The 26,264-nt window shown below is 46.3% G+C and overlaps 2 protein-coding genes across 2 annotated transcripts in view; one reads left to right on the top strand and one right to left on the bottom strand.

Moving 5' to 3' along the window:
- Window positions 1–4,403: 4,403 nt before the first annotated feature.
- On the bottom strand, window positions 4,404–8,835 carry LOC112221825 (protein kish-B). The gene is made up of 3 exons (XM_042330219.1): window positions 8,683–8,835; window positions 7,286–7,417; window positions 4,404–5,271 (listed from the first exon to the last, which is right to left on the bottom strand). Exons 1-3 carry the CDS (start codon window positions 8,690–8,692, stop codon window positions 5,189–5,191), a joined length of 225 nt encoding a protein of 74 aa, XP_042186153.1. The 5' UTR covers window positions 8,693–8,835; the 3' UTR covers window positions 4,404–5,188.
- A 1,985-nt stretch (window positions 8,836–10,820) lies between these two features.
- LOC112221833 (mitogen-activated protein kinase 14A) overlaps window positions 10,821–26,264 on the top strand; it is a 43,480-nt gene continuing 28,036 nt past the window's right edge. Inside the window, exons 1-2 of the mRNA XM_024384207.2 lie at window positions 10,821–11,311; window positions 24,571–24,700. Coding sequence (XP_024239975.2) covers window positions 11,193–11,311; window positions 24,571–24,700 — 249 coding nt within the window. The 5' untranslated portion in view covers window positions 10,821–11,192. The remainder of the gene's footprint in view (window positions 11,312–24,570; window positions 24,701–26,264) is intronic.

Genomic DNA, 26,264 nt, shown 5'->3' with positions numbered 1-26,264 from the left:
CTGTTCGGATGCCCAAACTGTTCGGATGCCCAAACTGTTCGGATGCCCAAACTGTTCGGATGCCCAAACTGTTCGGATGCCCAAACTGTTCGGATGCCCAAACTGTTCGGATGCCCAAACTGTTCAGATGCCCAAACTGTTCGGATGCCCAAACTGTTCAGATGCCCAAACTGTTCAGATGCCCAAACTGTTCAGATGCCCAAACTGTTCAGATGCCCAAACTGTTCAGATGCCCAAACTGTTCAGATGCCCAAACTGTTCAGATGCCCAAACTGTTCAGATGCCCAAACTGTTCAGATGCCCAAACTGTTCAGATGCCCAAACTGTTCAGATGCCCAAACTGTTCAGATGCCCAAACTGTTCAGATGCCCAAACTGTTCAGATGCCCAAACTGTTCGGTAGCACAAACTGTTCAGATGCCCAAACTGTTCAGATGCCCAAACTGTTCAGATGCCCAAACTGTTCAGATGCCCAAACTGTTCGGATGCCCAAACTGTCCGGATGCCCAAACTGTCCGGATGCTGCAGACAAAAGTTGGCAGATCGGCGGAACCGACTTCAGACAAGTCCTGTGATGCTTGTGGGTGTTGTAGAGCAAAACAGAACACCATCATGAGCCTCATCTTTCCAAAGAGGGTTCATATTGTTGGCTGTTTGATTTTCGGTATGTCTCCTGGTCTGACAAACACGGCTGTAGCTCAGCCTCCTTCCACAGCAGATGTGATGGTCACAGTGTAGGGGAGACTCCAGGACGGGTTTGGTCGGCTTCCGGGGACAGATGAGGTCATCTGTCCGTCCATCTGTCCATCCACTGTCCGTCCAGTGTGGCCCTGGACGGACAGAAGAGGCAACGGGGCCTCCCAACGGGACCTTCCCGGAAGGGCCTTCTGGCAGCCGTAGCTCCCTGCTCGAGGAAGAAGAGATGTTTCATTCTGACGTGGTATTTTTACTGATAAATCGTTATTATTTAGTAAATAGTAATTGCTGGGGGGAAGAATGGGACACTACATTTCGTATTGGAAGAAGGTATGGGTCATATTTAACATAATACATTTTTGTTTTACATTACTAGTCTTGCTCTTTGGCAAGTTGTACTGTTATTCCCAATATTAACGGTTTATGATCAAGAATCCAACTCACCTCTCCTTTGGCTTCTGTAGCATCTGAGAAGCATTATGTTAAAGAAGCATTATGTTAGAGAAGCATTGTGTTAGAGTTCACACAACAGTAATGAAGTCGCAACATTTCTCGTTCTACTCTCCTTTAAACCCACACAAAACACACTGTATCATGATCAAACCCCACACATACAGTGCATTCGGAAAGTGTTCAGAACCGTTGACATTTTGTTACGTTACAGCCTTATTTTAAAATGAATTAAAATTGTTTTTTCCCCCCTCATCAATCTACACACTATACTCCATTAATGACGAAGCAAAAAAAGTACAACTTTTTCTTGCGAATATATAAAATAGAAAAATGGAAACATCACATCTACATAAGTATTCAGACCCTTTATTCAGTACTTTGTTGTAGCACCTTTGGCAGTGATTACAGTCTAGAATCTTCTTGGGTATGACGCTACAAGCTTGACACACCTGGTTCTGGGTACTTCTCCCATTCTCTGCAGATCCTCTAAAGCTCTGTCAAATTGGATGGGGAGCGTCGCTGCACAGCTATTTTCACGTCTCTCCAGAGATATTTAATCGGGTTCAAGTCTGGAGTCTGGCTGGGCCACTCAAACACATTCAGAGACTTGTTCCGAAGCCACTCCTGCATTGTCTTGGTTGTGTGCTTAGGGTCGTTATCCTGTTGGAAGGTGAACCTTCGCACCAGTCTGAGGTCCTGAGCGCTTTGGAGCAGGTTTTTATCAAGGATCTCTCTGTACTTTGCTCAATACATCGTTCCCTTGATCCTGACTAATCTCCCAATCCCTGCTGCTGAAAAACATCTCCACAGCATGATGCTAACACCACCATGCTTTACCATAGGGATGGTGCCAGATTTCCTCCAGACATGACGCTTGGCATTCAGGCCAAAGAGTTCAATCTTGGTTTCATCAGACCAGAGAATCTTGTTTCTCATAGTCAGTCTTTAGGTGCCTTTTGGCAAACTCCAAGCTGGCTGTCATGTTCCTTTTACTGAGGAGTGGCTTCCGTCTGGCCACTCTACCATAGAGGCCTGATTGGTGGAGTGCTGCAGAGATGGGAGAATCTTCCAGAAGGACAACCATCTCCACAGAGGAACTCTGTCAATGATCATCGGGTTCTTGGTCACCTCCCTGACCAAGGCCTTTCTCCCCCAATTGCTCAGTTTGGCCAGGCGTCCAGCTCTTGGAGGAGTCTTGGTGGTTCCAAATTTCTTCCATTTAAGAATGATTGAGGCCAGTGTGTTCTTGGGAACCTTCAATGCTGCAGAAATGTTTTGGTTCCCTTCCCCAGATCTGTGCCTCGACAAAATCCTGTCTCGGAGCTCTACGGACAATTCCTTTGACCTCATGGCTTGATTTTTGCTCTGACATGCACTGTCAACTGTGGGACCTCATATAGACACGTGTGTGTCTTTCCAAATCATGTCCAATCAATATAATTTACCACAGGTGGACTCCAATCAAGTTGTAGAAATAGGATGCACCTGGATGCATTTCGAGTCTCATAGCAAAGGGTCTGAATACTTATGTAAATAAGGTATTTATTATTTTTTATAAATTTCTAAAAACTTATTTGGTCATTATGGGGTATTGTGTGTAGATTGTTGAGGAACATTTTTTATTTGATCAATTTTATAAATAAGTTTGTAACGTAACAAAATGTGGAAAAAAGTCAAGGGGTCTGAATACTTTCTGAATGCACCGTACAGTACTTCCTAAAAGAACAGCCTTATCTGTGCGCAGTTTTACAGTCACATTTTAGATAGACTGCTGCTCTGAGAGAAGAAAGCATGTACTGTCTTGATAGATCTTAATTCTGGTACACGTTCTCTTTCAAACAGACATGCACACACTTCAAAGCAAAATCTTGGTATTGTCTTCAGAAGCTCTCTCCTCTGAGAGTGGACTTGGCAGTAGCTTTGAGCAGCAGCAGCAGTGAATGTAGTGACATGTTGAACAGGTGCAGTTTACAGCCCTATGCAGGTCAAATGTGATTACGTCTAATCATCCCTCCCTCTCTTTTCAAGGGAAACTGGTGTCGCAACTGCTCACACAGAGAGCGAGAGAGCGAGAGAACAAATTCATTCTTATAAGTACAGTATATTGTGAGCCTGGTAAAACACAATATCAGAATGAGAAAAAAAGCCACTGACTTGACACTGTCCCTGTATAGACCATTGTTTGGGTCAGCTAATTGGCTTGACACACTGATGGCTGATCTCCAGCAGGCTTACGGTCACATATAACTGGTTCGTGCCATGATGGCAGAGTTAAGTTAGTTGTCATAAACCACCGACATCAGCTATCATGACTGATCATCATGCATATCCAGAGGGTCACAGTTATATATGTTAAAAATACACACATTTATCAGTTATAAATACAGTATATTGTGAACATGCATGGTAATACATAATATAAATTACAGCATAGTGGTAATACATAATATCAGAATAACAAAAAAAAGCAACACTGAACCATGCACGAGAACACCAGCTGTTCCAGACAACTATGTGATCTCGCTCTCCGTAGCCGATGTAAGTAAGACCTTTAAACAGGTTAACATTTACAAGGCCGCGGGGCCAGACAGATTACAAGGAAGCATACTCAGAGCATACGCTGACCAGCTGGCAAGTGTCTTCACTGATCATTTTCAACCTCTCCCTGACCAAGTCTGTAATACCTACGTTTCAAGCAGACCACCATAGTCCCTGTGCCCAAGAACACCAAGGTAAGCTGTCTAAATTATTATCGACCCGTAGCACTCCCATCTGAAGCCATGAAATCTTCCAGATGGACAACCATCTCTGCAGCACTCCACCAATCAGCCATTTATGGTAGAGTGGCCTGACGGAAGCCTCCTCAGTAAAAGCCTCCCAGGCCTCCCGAGTGACGCACCGGTCTAAGTCACTGCATTGCAGTGGTAGAGGCATCACTACAGACCCTGGTTCGTTCCCAGGCTGTGTCACAACCGCCTGTGAGTCCCATAGGGCAGCGCACAATTGGCCCAGCGTCGTCCGGGTTAGGGGAAGGTTTGGCCGAGGGGGTAGGCAGTCATTGTAAATAAGAATTTGTTCTTAACTGACTTACCTAGTAAAAAAAAAAACTTAAATATTGTTAAATACTTTGAATGTGTCTGTCTGCATATTTCAAGATATGGCATTTGGGGGTTTAGTGAGATACCCGATGGGTTCGGCAATTCTCATCTTGAAAAACACATGCTAAAAACTTGGAAATGAATCAATCCACCATCATTAACACAATGGAAAAATCGATGATTTATTATTTCAATATTGAAAGTGCGTGGGCTACAGAGAAACAAAATGGTGCCGTTTCAGGCCATGTGGCAAACAATGCAGGCACTAGGGATGGGTGTGTAAGCATGCGGGTCTGGGCAGGGGAAATGTAGTAGTTGTTTGTGTTTGTCTATAAATTGTTGTGTGTGTATTTGGTGTGAAAAAAGAAATGGAGGGAAATGATGTGTTAGTGCTGAGCTAAGACAAAAATGTGCCCCTGGAGAATAGATTGACAAACCGTGTTCTAATGGGATGTGTACAGTAAACACAGGTTAAACTGGGTGACGGCGGTGTCGTGCAGGGATGGATACAACGCCTGCGTCCCAGTCGTCTCTCCTTTCTCCCCAAGAGTGCACTTGAACACTCCCCTTCATAATCTCTGAACAGAAATCACTGGTATATGGAAACTTCCTAGCCCCATGCCAACCCCAATCCAATGCTTTTACATTTGTGGGGTGTAGTGAACGAGTGCTCACTTCAGGAGAAAGGAGATGTTATTGGGACGCACACAGGTGTAGAAGAGTGCAGAGAGTGACTGGGATCTTTATCACCACCTGGGGGCAGTATTAGCTTGTCCTTTATACATGTCCTTTGAGATTACTGGGTGAATGAATTGGTGTTCTGGGGGAACACGGCCCTAAGTTTCCATGGGTGGCAACCCAGTGCAGCCCAATCCAGCTCTGCAAAGCCCAGCCAAGCCTGCCCTGGATCAGTCCATCTCAGTCCAGTCCAGCCTGACGCTGTCACTTTAAGAAGACAAGGTACAATGCCATCGACAGACAGGTTATAGCCACAGCATGGTGGAGTCTGGTCCCAATCACTGCAGCTGAGAGGCAGAAAGACAGAGAGAGAGAGAAAGAGAGAGAAGAAGATAGAGGGGGAGAGAGAAAGAGAGAGAAGAAGAAAGAGGGGGAGAGAGGAAGAGTGAGATTGAGGAGAGGGATACAGAGTGGATAGATGGACAGAGAGAAACAGGAAGATAGAGTGGGAGAGAGAACAAGGGAGAAAAAAAAGACAGTCTCTGCTTCAGACTATGGTGAAGCTGTAGTAGTGAACCTCTGCTTCACTGTGGTGAAGCTGTAGTAGTAGATCTCTCTGCTTCAGACGATGGTGAAGCTGTAGTAGTGGATCTCTCTGCTTCAGACTATGGTGAAGCTGTAGTAGTGGACCTCTCTGCTTCAGACTATGGTGAAGCTGTAGTAGTGAACCTCTCTGCTTCAGACTATGGTGAAGCTGTAGTAGTGAACCTCTCTGCTTCACTGTGGTGAAGCTGTAGTAGTGGATCTCTCTGCTTCAGACTATGGTGAAGCTGTAGTAGTGAACCTCTGCTTCACTGTGGTGAAGCTGTAGTAGTAGATCTCTCTGCTTCAGACTATGGTGAAGCTGTAGTAGTGAACCTCTCTGCTTCAGACTATGGTGAAGCTGTAGTAGTGAACCTCTCTGCTTCACTGTGGTGAAGCTGTAGTAGTGGATCTCTCTGCTTCAGACTATGGTGAAGCTGTAGTAGTGAACCTCTCTGCTTCACTGTGGTGAAGCTGTAGTAGTGAACCTCTCTGCTTCAGACTATGGTGAAGCTGTAGTAGTGGACCTCTCTGCTTCACTGTGGTGAAGCTGTAGTAGTGGATCTCTCTGCTTCAGACTATGGTGAAGCTGTAGTGTGGACCTCTCTGCTTCAGACTATGGTGAAGCTGTAGTAGTGGACCTCTCTGCTTCACTGTGGTGAAGCTGTAGTAGTGGATCTCTCTGCTTCACTGTGGTGAAGCTGTAGTAGTGAACCTCTCTGCTTCAGACTATGGTGAAGCTGTAGTAGTGGACCTCTCTGCTTCAGACTATGGTGAAGCTGTAGTAGTGGACCTCTCTGCTTCAGACTATGGTGAAGCTGTAGTAGTGGACCTCTCTGCTTCAGACTATGGTGAAGCTGTAGTAGTGGACCTCTCTGCTTCAGACTATGGTGAAGCTGTAGTATTGGACCTCTCTGCTTCAGACTATGGTGAAGCTGTAGTATTGGACCTGTCTGCTTCACTGTGGTGAAGATGTAGTAGTGGACCTCTCTGCTTCAGACTATGGTGAAGCTGTAGTAGTGGACCTCTCTGCTTCACTGTGGTGAAGCTGTAGTAGTGGACCTCTCTGCTTCAGACTATGGTGAAGCTGTAGTATTGGACCTCTCTGCTTCAGACTATGGTGAAGATGTAGTAGTGGACCTCTCTGCTTCAGACTATGGTGAAGCTGTAGTATTGGACCTCTCTGCTTCAGACTATGGTGAAGATGTAAATGTAGTGAACCTCTCTGCTTCAGACTATGGTGAAGCTGTGTAGTGAACCTCTCTTTGTTTTTGTTGTTGAGACTATGGTGAAGCTGTAGTAGTGAACCTCTCTGCTTCAGACTATGGTGAAGCTGTAGTAGTGAACCCTTTGCTTCAGACTATGGTGAAGCTGTAGTAGTGAACCTCTCTGCTTCAGACTATGGTGAAGCTGTAGTAGTGGACCTCTCTGCTTCACTGTGGTGAAGCTGTAGTATTGGACCTCTCTGCTTCAGACTATGGTGAAGATGTAGTAGTGGACCTCTCTGCTTCAGACTATGGTGAAGCTGTAGTAGTGGATCTCTCTGCTTCAGACTATGGTGAAGCTGTAGTGTGGACCTCTCTGCTTCAGACTATGGTGAAGCTGTAGTAGTGAACCTCTCTGCTTCAGACTATGGTGAAGCTGTAGTAGTGAACCTCTCTGCTTCACTGTGGTGAAGCTGAAGCATAGCTCTTTGATTGTAGTCAGAAACACATAACCAGTATTTATATTCCATTGTTCTATTACATAGATGAACCATTGACAGATTGATTGTCTTACCTTTATAGAACACCCCCCACACTCCCTTCTTCTCAGAAAGTAGCCAACTGTTTAAGCGAGGCACCTTCTTGAGGTACGCACACGTACAGATGTACAGAAGCCCAAACACCACAATCCCATCGAACGAGTACACTGACGGGTGGAGAAGAGAAAATAATAATTTGGTTTGAAGATGACATCTGTACATATGGCTGGTCATTCAATATTCAAAGATTAACTAGCATTACTTAGGATAGTTGAATATTTCAATGACAACAATAGCTTGACAGATTGCATCTTGATGTAGCTAGCACACAATAACGTTTTGAGGTCTACAGCAATGGTTTTAAAAAAAAACATCGCCAATTAAACCTGTTCGACAGCTAGGCTACACTTGATACCTGTGTGGAACCACAGCTAGATACCATTACAAACAATTGTCACTTATGTTAATATAATGTACTTGCATAGATGGCTGTAGGAGCCAGTAAACTGGCCACCAAACATCACATAGATAGGTAGGTAGATAGAAAACTAGCCAGATACAGCTAACCCTGATCCAGTCTCTCAGTTCCATTACACAGGCGTCATTGGACAAACGAGTCTTCTGTGAAGGGTTTTGGTAAGAGCCTAAATGTTCAGTCTGAACATTAACACGCATCGCTTGCGGTAAGGTTTGGGAGCATATGGATCGTATCTATAATATGGGCGAGAAATAATTTTCAAACAACTAAATATTGACACACAGCTTGATAGGAGTAGGGTTCCCATATGTCCATGTTACAGCGCTTGTTTACGGAGAAGACGTGAGTGGACTATTGTACCTGTGCTAATTCGTTATCTGCTTCTCCGGACACCTTTGTGTCAACGGAAGACAGACACCATAAATGTATTGGAAATGTAAAATAGTGTTGACTGCAACTGTTAAAACAGTGTACAGTAACCGCTTAATTTGTGTTTTGTTGTTGATGATGTATGTGATATGAAAGTAGAGGGTTGTTTCTAGAATCGATTCCCGTTTAGATGGGAGTATTGGGCTGTTTAGACTTCCAGAGCCAATTTGCCATTTAAACAGAACATGTAAGGTCCCATTAGGCTCCTTCACTCCAATACTGGCCTATAGCTAACGTTAGATAGCCGCCAACTGGACGTATCCTTGCCCATAACTAGTTTTTGGTTCCAAATTGACCATGCACTTTTTATGTTCATAAATTCAAACGTTATCTAATTGATGTTGGCTGGCGACGGTCTGCAGCCACGTCACCAGAAAGCTATGCTAGTTACAAAAGTAGCAGAAATGGAATCAGAGCTAACTAAAGTCCGTCCAGCCAGACAGCCAATGTCTACTTCTTTGCTTTGAAAACAGTGCATCTCCTGCAAGATTACCTATAAAATGACACACGTCTCATCAAACTGACCATTTGTCATGTTTGCAGTTTGCTGTTATCCAAGACTGTGTCGAATTCTCAGGTATTTTCAATCATCCATGTTGTTAAATGTTGTCCTCCCTTCCCTGTGACAGGCAGCAGCCAGGATGACCAATCAAGCGTCGTATCCGGATTCATCAGGACAGAGCAATGGAACTCGGATATTGTTAGGAACAGAGGCCAACTGTGTGTGTAATGTTTTTTATGAAGTATTTCAAAATTTGAATTTGTAATCGATGGTCTCCTCCACATTAAAAGGGACAATTCACAAGTTTGTCAAATGGTTTCAGACGTCAAAGGTGGTCTTATGTCCCAGCCAGTTGTGTATCAAATATAAACGAAACCTGCAACAATTTCAATGATTTTACTGAGTTCAATATAAGGAAATCAGTCAATTGAAATAAATTCATTAGATGCTAATGAATTTCACATGACAGGGCAGGGGTACAGCCAATCAGCCAATCAGAATTCATTTTCCCCACAAAAGGGCTTTATTACAGAAATTATAGAGAGGTGAAGAAGCCGGATGTGGAGGTCCAGGGCTTGTGTGTGTAACAGTATAACTTTAGACCGTACCCTCTGCACACATCAACAACAGTCACACCACGAAGCATCGTTACCCATCGCTCCACAAAAGCCGCGGCCCTTGCAGAGCAAGGGGAACCACTACTTCAAGGCCTCAGAGCAAGTGACGTCACCGATTGAAACGCTATTTAGCGCGCACCACCGCTAACTAGCTAGCTATTTCACATCCGTTTCACGTGGTAACACCTGGTCTGTGGTTGTGAGGCCGGTTGGACATACTGCCAAATTCTCTAAAATGACATTGGAGACGGCTTAAATTAGAAACTGAGCTGCACTTCCTAACCTCCTGTCCAATGTATGACCATATTAGAGAGACATATTTCCCTCAGATTACACAGATCCACAAAGAATTCGAAAACAAATCCAATTTTGAAAAACTCCCATATCTACTGGGTGAAATTCCACAGTGTGCCATCACAGCAGCAAGATTTGTGACCTGTTGCCACGAGAAAAGGGCAACCAGTGAAGAACACACACCATTGTAAATACAACCCATATTTATGCTTATTTATTTTATCTTGTGTCCTTTACCATTTGTACATTGTTAAAACACTGTATATATATATATATATAATATGACATTTGTAATGTCTTTATTGTTTTGAAACTTCTGTATGTGTAATGTTTACTGTTAATTTTTATTGTTTATTTCACTTTATATATTATCTACCTCACTTGCTTTGGCAATGTTAACACATGTTTCCCATGCCAATAAAGCCCTTGAATTGAATTGATTTGATTTGAACATTCAATTCTCTGGCAAGAGCTCTGTTGGACATTCCTGCAGTCAGCATGCCAATTGCACGCTCCCTCAAAAACTGTGGCATAATGTTGGGTTTTTCAGGGGCTTTTATTGTCCTCAGCACAAAGTGCACCTGTGTAATGATCATGCTGTAATCAGCTTCTTGATATGACACACATGTTCACCTGTACACTAGGTGGCTGAATGCACATATGATTGTTGTGAACGCCATTATACCAAAGAATAAAAAGGTGGATGATTGTCTTGGCAAAGGAGAAACGCTCACTAACAGGGATGTAAACACAATTGGAGAGAAACCAGCTTTTTGTGCATATGGAACATTTCTGGGATCTTTTATTTCAGCTCGTGAAACATGGGACCAACACTTTACAGGTTGCATTTATATTTTTGTTCAGTATATATAGCAAAATAAATAGGGTGTAATGAGTGTCTTTGATATAAACGTATAGGATACATAGGCTAATCAGTACTTGTTACCGAATTAAACGAACAGTTAATACCTACTCTTACTGCAAGTAAAAAATTAATGCAGAATGCTTGTCCCGGGGCAATTCAAAATATAGGAGGACCATCACGATAGTAAGGAATCATACACTTTGAAGGGTTTGGTCATCATAAGATTTGTGATTTAATATATATATTGTGGCAACGCGCAAATATCAATCACTCTATTTCACAGGGCTATTTAATTAATGTCAACATATTACGTAGCCTGCAGTAAAAAGAGATTAGGAATCCCCACAGCGGGATTTCCCCAGCTACTAAACTCAAATCGCGCGAGAAGTGGGAATCGGGACGGGAGCGCGCTTCGTCTTTGACGGAGCGAGAATTATGTTCAGTTTAGGTCCTCTTCAACACAAGAAACAGATTGGAATCTGCATAGAGGGAAAATATTCTGTAGCTTGCTGATCGAACGTGTTGTTTTAGGAGTCTGCTGTCCTCAAAGAGACGTCCTCATATATAGTGCACGGGATAACGTTTGCACAGTTGCACTGCCCGGAATGCGCGAGATCCAATTTATGTATCGGTTGGGTCAACAATAGTTCTCGTTGTATTGAGTTTTTAGTTTTCAGAGAGGCTCTACTGCCACGCGAAGGAGGAAACCGAAGTTACGACTGGCTTGTTTGTCTCGTAGTCTCTGAATTCTGCAGGAATGTCTCACAAGGAGAGACCCACTTTCTACAGACAGGAGCTGAACAAAACGATATGGGAGGTCCCGGAGCGGTATCAATCCCTGTCCCCGGTCGGCTCTGGAGCCTATGGATCAGTCTGGTAAATACCGTGCATTATAACAATATCTCAGAGGACTATAGAGTTGACTGTTGCATAACAAATATCAGAGTTGGCTGAGGTTTAACCTAACGCCCAACCCCATAGTTATAGGGCCTGGGGAAATTCAAAGCTTGCTCAATCTACTGTGATGATCTACCAATAAACGATAGCATCAGTGTAGCAATATGCAAATGCATCAAATCACAAATCGTGCAGGGAATCTACAAAGTTTCAGCCAGTGTAACAATTTATTAGACGAATGTTACTCAAACCAGATTGTTGTCCTACGCACGTTTCGGGGTGCCTCGGGTTTGTCCCGGATAATCTTTGTTTTTGTGCTGATCGAAACATTTTTGTTTGACGGGGATGTTTTTCATGGTGCACAACATCCTGTAAACAAAAATAGATTGTCATTTGCGAGAAGTTAGCTGACAGAAGAAAGGCTATTCACTATTGACTCTCAAGTAAACATTAAGGCACAATCGAAATAGTTTTCGAGGAATTTGTTAAATGGTGCAGATTGTTATTGTTAACAGCCTATTTATCGGTGAGAACGCAGTGTGCCAATGAGTGCACGCACGTATCGCATTTCGTTGCCAGCAGCACATAAACAACTAAGCTAATGCATCATCTGTCAAGATTGTAGAATCAGAATGTGTAGTCTTTATGGTTCTGGCGTCTAACTCCAAAATGTTGGATAACAATAAGTGTGTTTTCAACTGTGACGTCTGTATCTTGCTGGTTCGAATCCCCGAGCCGACTTGATGACAAATCTGCCAATGTGCGTGCTCTTTGAGCATGGCACTTAACCCTAATTGCTCCTGTAAATTGTTCCATATAAGAGCGTCTGCTAAATGACTAGGGTCATAAAAATGATTAGTGTTCTAAATGGAACAACATTTTCTGCATGGTTTTTACAAGCTATACATAGGCTATTAGATTTGTCCCACATTATGTTTCTTGATCTTGGCTAATTCATTGTGCTTTGCGCCTGTATGTAAGCTTAAAGTGACTGAAACTGAACTTAAGCTTCTAGTTATATCACCCCTGTGCCCAATAGCCCTTTGCCTCCTTTAACATCCATGCATGTCCGTTCTAGTACACCACTCCAAGCCAGCAGTGTGTGTGACTGACAGTAAGTCACATGGTATTCGGGCAGAGGCTTACATGTGTATACAATCAAGTCACCCTGTTATGCGTGGGAATACTTGACAAGATTTCCTAAATTAAAATGACTTGGAGCTGATTTCCTGGTGTTTTTAGTCGTTGATGTCCAATAGTAATACAACATTTTAAGAAACATTTGGCTCAGACTTTGGGGGGGATTCTAGAATGATGTCATAATTACCCATTGTGTCTACAGGGATGAGTCATAGCCTCAAGCTTAGGTAGCCTACACTCCTCAGCACTGATTTAGTTTAGTCATCCTATTCAATGTCCCTTTGACAAGAAGACCTCATTATTATATGTACTATTATTACTTAATCCTCGTGCCCTTCGAGAATAGTTGTTTTCTCTTCTGGACAGGATAAGTGTGTGTGTCACTACTGGGTTGTTTTGTACAGTAGCAGCTGCAGATGTCTCATTTTGCTTTCAGTTGGAGAATGATGCTTTGACCGTCTGTCACTGGGTGGTCATTCTATAAAGGACTATGTTAAGGGTGATTTATCATCAGAAAGTGAGAAGCAACTGAACTGATTAGCAAATATATGAGATGTTTAGGGCTAGTGGTAAGGGTAGCTGCAAGGCTTAATTTAATGTTAGGTTAGCTAACCTCAGAATGTCTCTCTCCGTATGATAACCACATATGGATGACCTGCTGCATCTCTCTGCTCTCCTGGACACAGCAGATGTATACTGATTTAATGCAGTGGTGAGAGAGGCAGTAGGAAACAGTATAATGGGAGAGTAGTGAGGTATTAATAGACTAACTCTACCTCCTCCCAGTTGTCTTGGCTGTTCAAATCAATAAGAACTTAAAAGGATCCAGGCGCACAGAAGGTGTGACCATGCTTCTTCCCCCTCAGGAGGTTGAAAAGTTTTGGCTTGGGCCCTCAAATCCTCAAAAGGTTATCCAGCTACACCACTGAGAGCATTTTGACTGGCTGCATCACCGCTTGGTATGGCAATAACACCGCCCTCGATCGCATGGCACTACAGAGGGGAGTGCAGACAGCCCAGTAGGTCAATGGGGCTGAGCTCCCTGCCTCATCCAGGACCTCTATATCAGGTGGTGTGAAAGGAAGGCCTGGGGAAAATCGTTAGACTCCAGTCACCCAAGCCACAGACTGTTCTCTCTGCTTCCGCACGGCAAGCGGTACCGGTGTATTAAGTCTGACGCCAACAGGCTCCTGAACAACTTCTATCCCCAAGCCATAAGGCTACTAAATAGCTAACAAATGGCTACAGAGACTATCTGAGTTGACCTTGGTACTTTATTAGTCTTTGTGCACACCTCACACGGCCTTACGCACTCACACGGCCTTGCGCACTCACACGGCCTTGCGCACTCACACGGCCTTGCGCACTCACACGGCCTTACGCACTCACACGGCCTTACGCACTCACACGGCCTTACGCACTCACACGGCCCTGCGCACTCACACGGCCTTACGCACTCACACGGCCCTGCGCACTCACACGGCCCTGCGCACTCACTCATACACACAAACACTCACTCCATCATTTGCTCACACACACATAATATGCACCAACATTTATACTGACTCTACACACACCCACTCGCATACAATCATCATGGTGTTCTGTTTATCATATATCCTGATGCCGAGTCACCTTGCCTCTATACATATTAACCAATATCCCTGCACATTGTAAATATGCTACTGAAACTGACCCTGTATAAAGTATGCTTACATACTTTGTGTTCTTATTTTTAAATCTGGTGTGTTTTATTCTACCTTGTTATATTTAGTATTACATTGTTATACGGCAAGCGGTACTAGAGCGCCAAGTCTAGGACCAAAAGGCTCCTTAACAGCTTCTACCCCCAAGCTATAATACTGGTGCTACCACAAGGCTCTGCTACCACAAGGCTCTGCTACCACAAGGCTCTGCTACCACAAGGCTCTGCTACCACAAGGCAAGCGGTACCAGAGCGCCAAGTCTAGGACCAAAAGGCTCCTTAACAGCTTCTACCCCCAAGCTATAATACTGGTGCTACCACAAGGCTCTGCTACCACAAGGCAAGCGGTACCAGAGCGCCATGTCTAGGACCAAAAGGCTCCTTAACAGCTTCTACCCCCAAGCCATAATACTGCTGCTACCACAAGGCTCTGCTACCACAAGGCTCTGCTACCACAAGGCAAGCGGTACCAGAGCGCCATGTCTAGGACCAAAAGGCTCCTTAACAGCTTCTACCCCCAAGCCATAATACTGCTGCTACCACAAGGCTCTGCTACCACAAGGCTCTGCTACCACAAGGCAAGCGGTACCAGAGCGCCAAGTCTAGGACCAAAAGGCTCCTTAACAGCTTCTTCTTTCATTTGACCCCTTTTTCTCCCCAATGTCGTGGTATCCAATTGGTAGTTACAGTCTCGTCTCATCGCTGCAACTCCTGTATGGACTCGGGAGAGGCGAAGGTCGAAACACAATGCTCACTTAACCAGCCGCACCAATGTGCCGGAGGAAACACCATACACCTGGCGACCGTGTCAGCGTGCACTGTGCCCGGCCCACCACAGGAGTCGCTAGTGTCCGATGGGCCAAGGACTCCCTGCCGGCGTAACCCTCCAGTAACCCGCACGGCGCTGGGCCAATTGTGCGCCACCAAATGGCTCTTCCGGCTGCGACAGAGCCTGGACTCAAATCCAGAATCTCTAGTGGCACAGCTTGCAATGCCTCACAGCTTCTACCCCCCAAGCCAGAAGACTGCTGAACAATTAATCAAATGGCCACTCAGACTATTTACATAGACCCCCCCCAACACACACACACTTATTTTTACACTGCTGCTACTCCCTGTTTATTATCTATGCATAGTCACTTCACCCCTTCCTACATGTACACATTACCTCAACTAACCTGTACCCCCGCACACTGACTCAGTACCCATACCCCTGTATATAGCCTCCTCCTAACCTGTACCCCCGCACACTGACTCAGTACCCATACCCCTGTATATAGCCTCCTCCTAACCTGTACCCCCGCACACTGACTCAGTACCCATACCCCCTGTATATAGCCTCCTCCTAACCTGTACCCCGCACACTGACTCAGTACCCATACCCCCTGTATATAGCCTCCTCCTAACCTGTACCCCGCACACTGACTCAGTACCCATACCCCTGTATATAGCCTCCTCCTAACCTGTACCCCCGCACACTGACTCAGTACCCATACCCCCTGTATATAGCCTCCTCCTAACCTGTACCCCCGCACACTGACTCAGTACCCATACCCCTGTATATAGCCTCCTCCTAAACTGTACCCCCGCACACTGACTCAGTACCCATACCCCCTGTATATAGCCTCCTCCTAACCTGTACCCCGCACACTGACTCAGTACCCATACCCCCTGTATATAGCCTCCTCCTAACCTGTACCCCCGCACACTGACTCAGTACCCATACCCCCTGTATATAGCCTCCTCCTAACCTGTACCCCCGCACACTGACTCAGTACCCATACCCCTGTATATAGCCTCCTCCTAACCTGTACCCCCGCACACTGACTCAGTACCCATACCCCTGTATATAGCCTCCTCCTAACCTGTACCCCCGCACACTGACTCAGTACCCATACCCCTGTATATAGCCTCCTCCTAACCTGTACCCCAGCACACTGACTCAGTACCCATACCCCTGTATATAGCCTCCTCCTAACCTGTACCCCGCACACTGACTCAGTACCCATACCCCTGTATATAGCCTACTCCTAACCTGTACCCCCGCACACTGACTCAGTACCCATACCCCTGTATATAGCCTACTCCTAACCTGTACCCCGCACACTGACTCAGTACCCATACCCCTGTATATAGCCTCCTCCTAACCTGTACCCCGCACACTGACTCAGTACCCATACCCCCTGTATATAGCCTCCTCCTAACCTGTACCCCCGCACACTGACTCAGTACCCATACCCCTGTATATAGCCTCCTCCTCCTAACCTGTACCCCGCACACTGACTCAGTACCCATACCCCTGTATATAGCCGCCCTAACCTGTACCCCGCACACTGACTCAGTACCCATACCCCCTGTATATAGCCTCCTCCTAACCTGTACCCCGCACACTGACTCAGTACCCATACCCCCTGTATATAGCCTCCTCCTAACCTGTACCCCGCACACTGACTCAGTACCCATACCCCTGTATATAGCCTCCTCCTAACCTGTACCCCGCACACTGACTCAGTACCCATACCCCCTGTATATAGCCTCCTCCTAACCTGTACCCCGCACACTGACTCAGTACCCATACCCCCTGTATATAGCCTCCTCCTAACCTGTACCCCGCACACTGACTCAGTACCCATACCCCTGTATATAGCCTCCTCCTAACCTGTACCCCGCACACTGACTCAGTACCCATACCCCTGTATATAGCCTCCTCCTAACCTGTACCCCCGCACACTGACTCAGTACCCATACCCCCTGTATATAGCCTCCTCCTAAACTGTACCCCCGCACACTGACTCAGTACCCATACCCCCTGTATATAGCCTCCTCCTAACCTGTACCCCCGCACACTGACTCAGTACCCATACCCCCTGTATATAGCCTCCTCCTAACCTGTACCCCCGCACACTGACTCAGTACCCATACCCCCTGTATATAGCCTCCTCCTAACCTGTACCCCCGCACACTGACTCAGTACCCATACCCCCTGTATATAGCCTCCTCCTAACCTGTACCCCGCACACTGACTCAGTACCCATACCCCTGTATATAGCCTCCTCCTAACCTGTACCCCGCACACTGACTCAGTACCCATACCCCTGTATATAGCCTCCTCCTAACCTGTACCCCCGCACACTGACTCAGTACCCATACCCCCTGTATATAGCCTCCTCCTAACCTGTACCCCCGCACACTGACTCAGTACCCATACCCCTGTATATAGCCTCCTCCTAACCTGTACCCCGCACACTGACTCAGTACCCATACCCCCTGTATATAGCCTCCTCCTAACCTGTACCCCGCACACTGACTCAGTACCCATACCCCTGTATATAGCCTCCTCCTAACCTGTACCCCCGCACACTGACTCAGTACCCATACCCCCTGTATATAGCCTCCTCCTAACCTGTACCCCCGCACACTGACTCAGTACCCATACCCCTGTATATAGCCTCCTCCTAACCTGTACCCCCGCACACTGACTCAGTACCCATACCCCTGTATATAGCCTCCTCCTAACCTGTACCCCCGCACACTGACTCAGTACCCATACCCCCTGTATATAGCCTCCTCCTAACCTGTACCCCCACACACTGACTCAGTACCCATACCCCCTGTATATAGCCTCCTCCTAACCTGTACCCCGCACACTGACTCAGTACCCATACCCCCTGTATATAGCCTCCTCCTAACCTGTACCCCCGCACACTGACTCAGTACCCATACCCCCTGTATATAGCCTCCTCCTAACCTGTACCCCGCACACTGACTCAGTACCCATACCCCTGTATATAGCCTCCTCCTAACCTGTACCCCCGCACACTGACTCAGTACCCATACCCCCTGTATATAGCCTCCTCCTAACCTGTACCCCGCACACTGACTCAGTACCCATACCCCTGTATATAGCCTCCTCCTAACCTGTACCCCCGCACACTGACTCAGTACCCATACCCCCTGTATATAGCCTCCTCCTAACCTGTACCCCCGCACACTGACTCAGTACCCATACCCCCTGTATATAGCCTCCTTATTGTTATTTTACTGTGTTACTTTTTGTTATTTTTTACTTTAGTTAATTTGGTAAATATTTTCTTAACTCTTTCTTGAACTACATTTGTTGGTTCAGGGCTTGTCAGTCAGCCTTTCACAAATACCTGTTGTATTTGGCGCATGTGACAAAGTTTGATTTGATTATCGCATTGTTGGGTTTGAGTTTGCAAGAAAGGCATTTTTCACTGTATGTGTGCATGTAACATTAAATTTCTTCCATGGGTCAGTTCCTGTCGTCCTGTCTCCACTCAGTTAGTTGTCAATCAGTCGGTCGCCCTGCCAGACTGTTGGTCAGTCCATTCAGTTGGTCGCCCTGCCAGACTGTTGGTCAGTCCAGTCAGTCATTTGGTCGCCCTGCCAGACTGTTGGTCAGTCCATTCAGTCAGTCGGTCGCCCTGCCAGACTGTTGGTCAGTCCAGTCATTCAGTCGGTCGCCCTGCCAGACTGTTGGTCAGTCCATTCAGTCGGTCGCCCTGCCAGACTGTTGGTCAGTCCAGTCATTCAGTCGGTCGCCCTGCCAGACTGTTGGTCAGTCCAGTCAGTCGGTCGCCCTGCCAGACTGTTGGTCAGTCAGTCAGACTGTTGGTCAGTCCAGTCAGTCGGTCGCCCTGCCAGACTGTTGGTCAGTCCAGTCAGTTGGTCGCCCTGCCAGACTGTTGGTCAGTCCAGTCAGTTGGTCGCCCTGCCAGACTGTTGGTCAGTCCAGTCAGTCGGTCGCCCTGCCAGACTGTTGGTCAGTCCAGTCAGTCGGTCGCCCTGCCAGACTGTTGGTCAGTCCAGTCAGTTGGTCGCCCTGCCAGACTGTTGGTCAGTCCAGTCAGTTGGTCGCCCTGCCAGACTGTTGGTCAGTCACTCTGTGGCTGTGTTCCAGGTTTTCTTTTTTGCCGTCCTGCTACTCAGATGATCAGATCTCACGTCGCCTGGAGTGATCTAACATACCAGGAACCACTTTAACACATTGTAGTGATCTTATCATATGCGCAGCACGACTGCACAACACAACAACGGGGCATGCCAGCCTTTCAGCCAGTCAACCATCTCGCCAGTCAGAGTTAATGTATGTATGCCTTTGTTCCTGCCGCTGCCCCCCCCCCCTCCCCCTAGGCCTCAGTTTGACCTCTGCCTGCTGGAGGAATGTAAAATCATCATGTTAAGCATGCTAGATTTGACCCCATCTGTCACTCTCAAAGTCTTCCTGAGAAAACCACTCCCATCTCAGACCTCACTTTATTCCTGATCTGTTCTCAGAAGGTGGAAGCCATCCAGGAATTGGTTGGTTGGCTATGCAAGTTTATTAGAGTGTTCAGAGTTATTCATAACACTTTCTTAATGTTAAGTTGCACCCCCTCCACACTTCTGTCTTCAGAAGAGCCTCAATTAGTCAGGGCATGGACTCTACAAGGTGTTGAAAGCGTTCCATAGGGATGCTGGCCCATGTTGACTCCAATGCTCCCCACAGTTAATTTGACTGGATGTCCTTTGGGTGGTGGACCATTCTTGATACACACAGGAAACTGTTGAGTGTGACAAACCCAGCAGCATTGCAGTTCTTGACACAAACCGGTGTGCCTGGTACCTACTACCATACCCTGTTCAAAGACACTTAAATATTTTGTCTTGCCCATTCAGCCTTCAAGTAGCACACATACACAATCCATGTCTCAATTGTCTCAAGCCTTAAAAATCCTTCTGTAACCCATCTCCTCCCCTTCATCTACACTGATTGAAGTGGATTTAAACAGGTGGCATCAATAAGGGATCATAGCTTTCACCTGGATTCACCTGGTCAGTCTGTCATGGAAAGAGCAGGTGTCCTTAATGTTTTGTACACTGTATATTGATACACTTACTTTAAGACACCCCTTTTAAAGTTCAAAGGTTATAGAAATGTATATGTATAAAATCATTCTGTTAAGTTGTAAATCATTAGTTGGCTGTAGGTACAGTGAGGAGAGCTATGGTATACAGATCCCTCAGAGCCAGCTACAAAACCAAGCTTCCCAAACACACATGCATTCATTATGGAAACTAAACAGTGGAGACGAGACAACCGATGATAGGCCTGCTTTCTTGAACATGACCACATGGGTGTGTAGTTGTGGTAGCAAGTTTACTCTCAGAAAAGAAAGCAGCCCCTATACATGTCAGACTACTTCGTAGGAACTTCCTTGGTATTAGAAGGGGAAACACAACAGTGTCTGCATTTGGCAACATGGTACATATAGAGAGGTAGTTTATAGGAAAGTGTTTGTCAGGAGATATGCCATAGCTGTCACTGCCCCAATATATCACTGATACAAATCAGGTGTGTGTGTGTGTGTGTGTGTGTGTGTGTGTGTGTGTGTGTGTGTGTGTGAGAGAGACTCAGATGGGCAGGGCAGGTTTAACACCCACTCAACCTCTGCTCTCTGTACTCTCTGTTTCAGTCTCAGGGTGTGGACATGCTGAGGAATTACTGTAGCAGGGAGCACAGCCAAGCCCTGTGTGTTACAGCCAAGCCCCATGTGTTACAGCCAAGCCCCGCGTGTGTTACAGCCAAGCCCCGCGTGTGTTACAGCCAAGCCCCGCGTGTGTTACAGCCAAGCCCCGCGTGTGTTACAGCCAAGCCCCGCGTGTGTTACAGCCAAGCCCCGCCCCGTGTGCCAAGCCCCGCGTGTGTTACAGCCAAGCCCCGCGTGTGTTACAGCCAAGCCCTGCGTGTGTTACAGCCAAGCCCCGCGTGTGTTACAGCCAAGCCTGGTTACTGGACAGATGTTTCAGCACTGTCGTGATGAAGCGGAGTCACTATCGGTCACATCCACCTCTTAGCAGACAGTAACATAACATAGGGGCAAATCCTAAGGCATCACCGTCAATGGGAGACTAGGGGAGTGAAAAATGTGACTTAGGTGCAAGTTATGATTGGCCCCATTGAGACCAGTAAAGTAGGAGCTTCTAGAGACTCTGACTGCCAGATGGTCAGCTCTGGCTCCCCATGGATAGTGACATCACTGTATTTTCTGTTACAGTGGTGCTGTAATCTGTTAACATTCAGCTGCTATAGGAACCGGATGGTCAGGAGCTGATGGGATTGTTATGAGAAGGGTGCAGCAGCTGTATTAGCTGTTAACATATACTAAAACCATGTGTTGATAGACCATGTTGTATCTCATCTGTCAGTTGGAAGGGCAAAGGTTGCCCCAAGAATCTCCCCTACAGATGGTCAGACATGTTCTTTGAAACATACAACATGATCAACCATCTCAGATAATCTAACATGAGGAGCGTTTGGTGTTTCACTGCATGCAGGCCCTGGCTGAGTGGCACTGCCTTCTTTAGCCTGCTTAATGGCTGAGGAGACTGCAGGACACAGACAACAATGCTGAGAGTCTGACACAAACACACACACACACAGGACACCATCCAGCTACAAAGCAGTAGGCAATCTGCAGAACTAACAGGCCGGTCTGGACGTACGATCTCATTACCCTATGATGAAACTAAGTGCAATAACGAGCCTCCATGAATATAGGCCATAAGCAGAACAGAATTAGGAAAGGGTCAATGACCAGCAACCAGCCAGAAACATATCTCTCTCCTGGCCTACCGGAGTATGATTCCCTAAAATGTTGTTGCCTGGGTTTTGTAGCCAATGTTTGTTTGCTCTAGTGTGCGGTAAAAGTGTGTTTATGGTGTTTAAGGCACTCTGAATGTTACAACTACTGCCCTACTTACGACTTCCTGGAAAAAACATTTCACAGAATTCTGACCACTCCAGCTCCTGCTGCCATGGCAACCTAGTAGGGAGACCCATTATTGTTTCCAAGATCAGTCGGGAGATGGGTTGGGGAAGAGACTGTGTAGGTGGTAGAAGGGGAGAAATCAGGGGAGTTTTGAGAAACTGTGTACAGCACCTCTCCAGGTCTCATGTTTATTTAACCAGGTAGGCCAGTTGAGAACAAGTTCTCATTTACAACTGCGACCTGGCCAAGATGAATCAAAGCAGTGCGACACAAATAACACATAGTTACACATGGGATAAACAAATGTACAGTCAATAACACAATAGAAAAATCTATATACAGTGTGTGCAAATGAGGTAAGATTAGGGAGGTAAGGCAATAAATAGGCCATAGTTGCTAAATTGTAATTATTTCGCAATCAAACACTGGAGTGATAGATGTGCAGAAGATGAATGTTCAAGTAGAGACACGGGTGTAAAGGAGCAAAAAAAAAAATAACAATATGGGGATGAGGTAGTTGGATGGGCTATTTACAGATGGGCTATGTACAGGTACAATGATCAATAAGTTGCTCTGACAGCTGGTGCTTAAAGTTAGAGAGGGAGATGTAAGACTCCAGCTTCAGTGATTTTTGCAGTTCATTCCAGTCATTGGCAGCAAAGAACTGGAAGGAAAGGCGGCCAAACGAGGAGTTGGCTTTGGGGACGACCAGTGAAATATACCTGCTGGAGCGCGTGCTATGGGTGGGTATTGCTATGGTGACCAGTGAGCTGAGATAAGGCGGGGCTTTACCTAGCAAAGACTTATAGATGACTTGGAGCCAGTGGGTTAGGCAACAAATATGAAGCGAGGGCCAGCCACCGAGAGCATACAGGTCGCAGTGGTGGGTAGTATATGGGGCTTTGGTGACAAAACGGTTGACACTGTGATAGACTACATCCAATTTGCTGAGTAGAGTGTTGGAGGCTAGGAGAGTTTACAGTCTAACCAGACACCTAGGTATTTGTAGTTTTCCACATATTCTAAATCAGAACCGTCCAGAGTAGTGATGCTGGACGGGCGGGCTGGTGAGGGAAGAGATCGGTTGAAGAGCATTTAGTTTTACTTGCATTTAAGAGCAGTTGGAGGCAGCGGAAGGAGAGTTGTATGGCATTGAAGCTCGTCTGGAAGTTAGTTAACACAGTGACCAAAGAAGGGCCAGACGTATACAGAATGGTGTCGTCTGTGTAGAGGTGGATCAGAGAATCACCAACAGCAAGAGCGACCCCATTGATATATATACAGAGAAATGAGTCGGCCCGAGAATTGAACCCTGTGGCACCCCATAGAGACTGCCAGAGGTCCGGACAACATGCCCTCCGATTGGTCACACTGAACTTAGTCTGAGAAGTAGTTGGTGAACCAGGCGAGGCAGTCATTTGAGAAACCTAGGCTATTGAGTCTGCCGATAAGAAAGCAGTGAGTCAAAAGCCTTGGCCAGGTCGATGAAGACGGCTGCACAGTATGTTTTTGTCCTGTTCAAGGGCAGTCAAGTCTGGAGTGAACCAAGAGCTATCTGTTCTTAGTTCTACATTTTTGAATGGGGCATGCTTATGTAAGCTGGTGAGGAAAGCTCTTTTATATCTATCTATGAGGGTGACTGTTTTTACGGATTTAGCGTTGCACTTGGTAGGTTCCTTGATCATTTGTGTGAGATTGAGGGTATCTAGCTTAGACTGTAGGACGGCCGGGGTGTTAAGCATATCCCAGTTTAGGTCACCTAACAGTACAAACTCTTAAGATAAATGGGGGGCAATTAATTCACATATGGTGTCTAGGGCACAGCTGGGGGCTGAGGGGGGTCTATAACAAGCGGCAACAGTGAGAGACTTATTTCTGGAGAGATGGGTTTTTAAAAGTAGAAGTTCGAACCGTTTGGGCATAGACCTGGATAGCATGACAGAACTCTGCAGGCTGTCTCTGCAGTAGATTGCAACTCCACCCCCTTTGGCAGTTCTATCTTGGGGGAAAATGTTGTAGTTGGATGGAAATTTTAGAATTTTTGGTGGCCATCCTAAGCCAGGATTCAGACACGGCTAGGACATCAGGGTTGGCAGAGTGTGCTAAAGCAGTGAGTAAAACAAACTTAGGGAGGAGGCTTCTGATGTTAACATGCATGAAACCAGGGCTTTTATGGTTACAGAAGTCAACAAATGATAGCGCCTAGGGAATAGGGGTGGAACTGGGGGCTACAGGGCCTGGGTTAACCTCTACATCACCAGAGGAACAGAGTAGGATAAGGGTATGGCTAAAGACTATACGGACTGGTCGTCTAGTGCGTTGGGGACAGAGAATAAAAGGAGCATATTTCTGGGCGTGACCTCTCCAGGTCCCATGTTTACAGCGCCTCTTCACACAATATTACATCAATGTTGAATTAAAAGTTTGGTTGAAAGTAGCGGAATAAAAGCAATGTTAGTGTTGAATTATTGATGTACAACATGTCATGAATGTGATAACAGGAATTTCATGTGATATCAGGACTGATATGAATGTTGTCATTACCATGTCGTAAGGTATCGTGTGTGTGTGTGTGTGTGTGTGTGTGTGTGTGTGTGTGTGTGCGCTCTTCAATACTTCAGCTCGTCGTATGATGTGAAGTCTGGGCAGAAGATGGCGGTGAAGAAGCTGTCCAGGCCGTTCCAGTCAATTATCCACGCTAAGAGGACCTACAGAGAACTAAGGCTCCTGAAACACATGAAACACGAGAATGTGAGTTAACCCCAACACACACACACACACAGACGTATGAGTTAACCCCTCCATTACCTTTTACTGATCCATCACTGGGGTGAAGAAATTCTAGAAACTTTTCCAAAGTTCCCAGGTTTTCATGAATCCCATTTTGAGCCTTCCAAGAGTCCAACCGAGATTTCGGGGGGAAATCTGTCGTGTGCGTGTGCACGTGCTTGCACGAGTGGACATGCCTTCACTCTTGAGCAAGCTGACCTGACCTCAAGAGTGAGAGGAGTTGTATCTGACTGTGGTACTGAATGTCTGTGTTCTATAAAAAGGCTATTGATCGCTGTCTCTTAAACTAAAGAGCAGGTGGAGAAGTGTGTGTGCACCTGAGTGTCTGTGTGAAGGGGGTCAAGTGTAAGATGTCTTTGTAACAAGTTTGTTACATGATCCTCTAGCTTCTAACAGTGTAGCTTAACTCTGAGCTGTTACATGATCCTCTAGCTTCTAACAGTGCAGCTTCTCTCAGAGCTGATACATGATCCTCTAGCTTCTAACAGTGCAGCTTCTCTCAGAGCTGATACATGATCCTCTAGCTTCTAACAGTGCAGCTTCTCTCAGAGCTGATACATGATCCTCTAGCTTCTAACAGTGCAGCTTCTCTCAGAGCTGATACATGATCCTCTAGCTTCTAACAGTGCAGCTTCTCTCAGAGCTGATACATGATCCTCTAGCTTCTAACAGTGCAGCTTCTCTCAGAGCTGATACATGATCCTCTAGCTTCTAACAGTGCAGCTTCTCTCAGAGCTGATACATGATCCTCTAGCTTCTAACAGTGCAGCTTCTCTCAGAGCTGATACATGATCCTCTAGCTTCTAACAGTGCAGCTTCTCTCAGCCGTCAACAGATCCGTGTCACATCCATAGAACCACAATCACTAGAACCGACAAAGCCTCCTCAGCCCTGTTAAAGCCGTGCTTTGAGGTAACTCTCTCAGCAGCAGGGTGAGGTAACTCTCTCAGCAGCAGGGTGAGGTAACTCTCTCAGCAGCAGGGTGAGGTAACTCTCTCAGCAGCAGGGTGAGGTAACTCTCTCAGCAGCAGGGTGAGGTAACTCTCTCAGCAGCAGGGTGAGGTAACTCTCTCAGCAGCAGGGTGAGGTAACTCTCTCAGCAGCAGGGTGAGGTAACTCTCTCAGCAGCAGGGTGAGGTAACTCTCTCAGCAGCAGGGTGAGGTAACTCTCTCAGCAGCAGGGTGAGGTAACTCTCTCAGCAGCAGGGTGAGGTAACAGTACAAAACACTGATCTACCTGACGCAGCTCTTGACCCGGTTATTCTTTGAGCTGATTTCCCCACTGTTGCCTGGTTACACGGTTGGTTATGCTTTTTTGGAAAGCCTGAGTCGGCCAATCACTGTTTGCTTTGGCTGGAGTCCACCAATCGCAGCGGTCACTGCCCTGCGTGGGCGGTGTGGAGTCGTGTTGTTATGAAACCCACCCACCGCAGTCCCTTTCTCTAGAAGGGGGCACACTGGGTCTGGCACGATGTCTCCTTTTCTCCCCCCCTCTCTAGTCACCCACACACTGCCTGCATGCTCT

This window comes from Oncorhynchus tshawytscha, linkage group LG02, assembly GCF_018296145.1.
Source record: "Oncorhynchus tshawytscha isolate Ot180627B linkage group LG02, Otsh_v2.0, whole genome shotgun sequence".
NCBI classification, from domain to species: Eukaryota; Metazoa; Chordata; class Actinopteri; order Salmoniformes; family Salmonidae; genus Oncorhynchus; species Oncorhynchus tshawytscha.
Note: the sequence above shows the minus strand (reverse complement) of the source record. Positions and strands in the feature narration are given on the sequence as shown.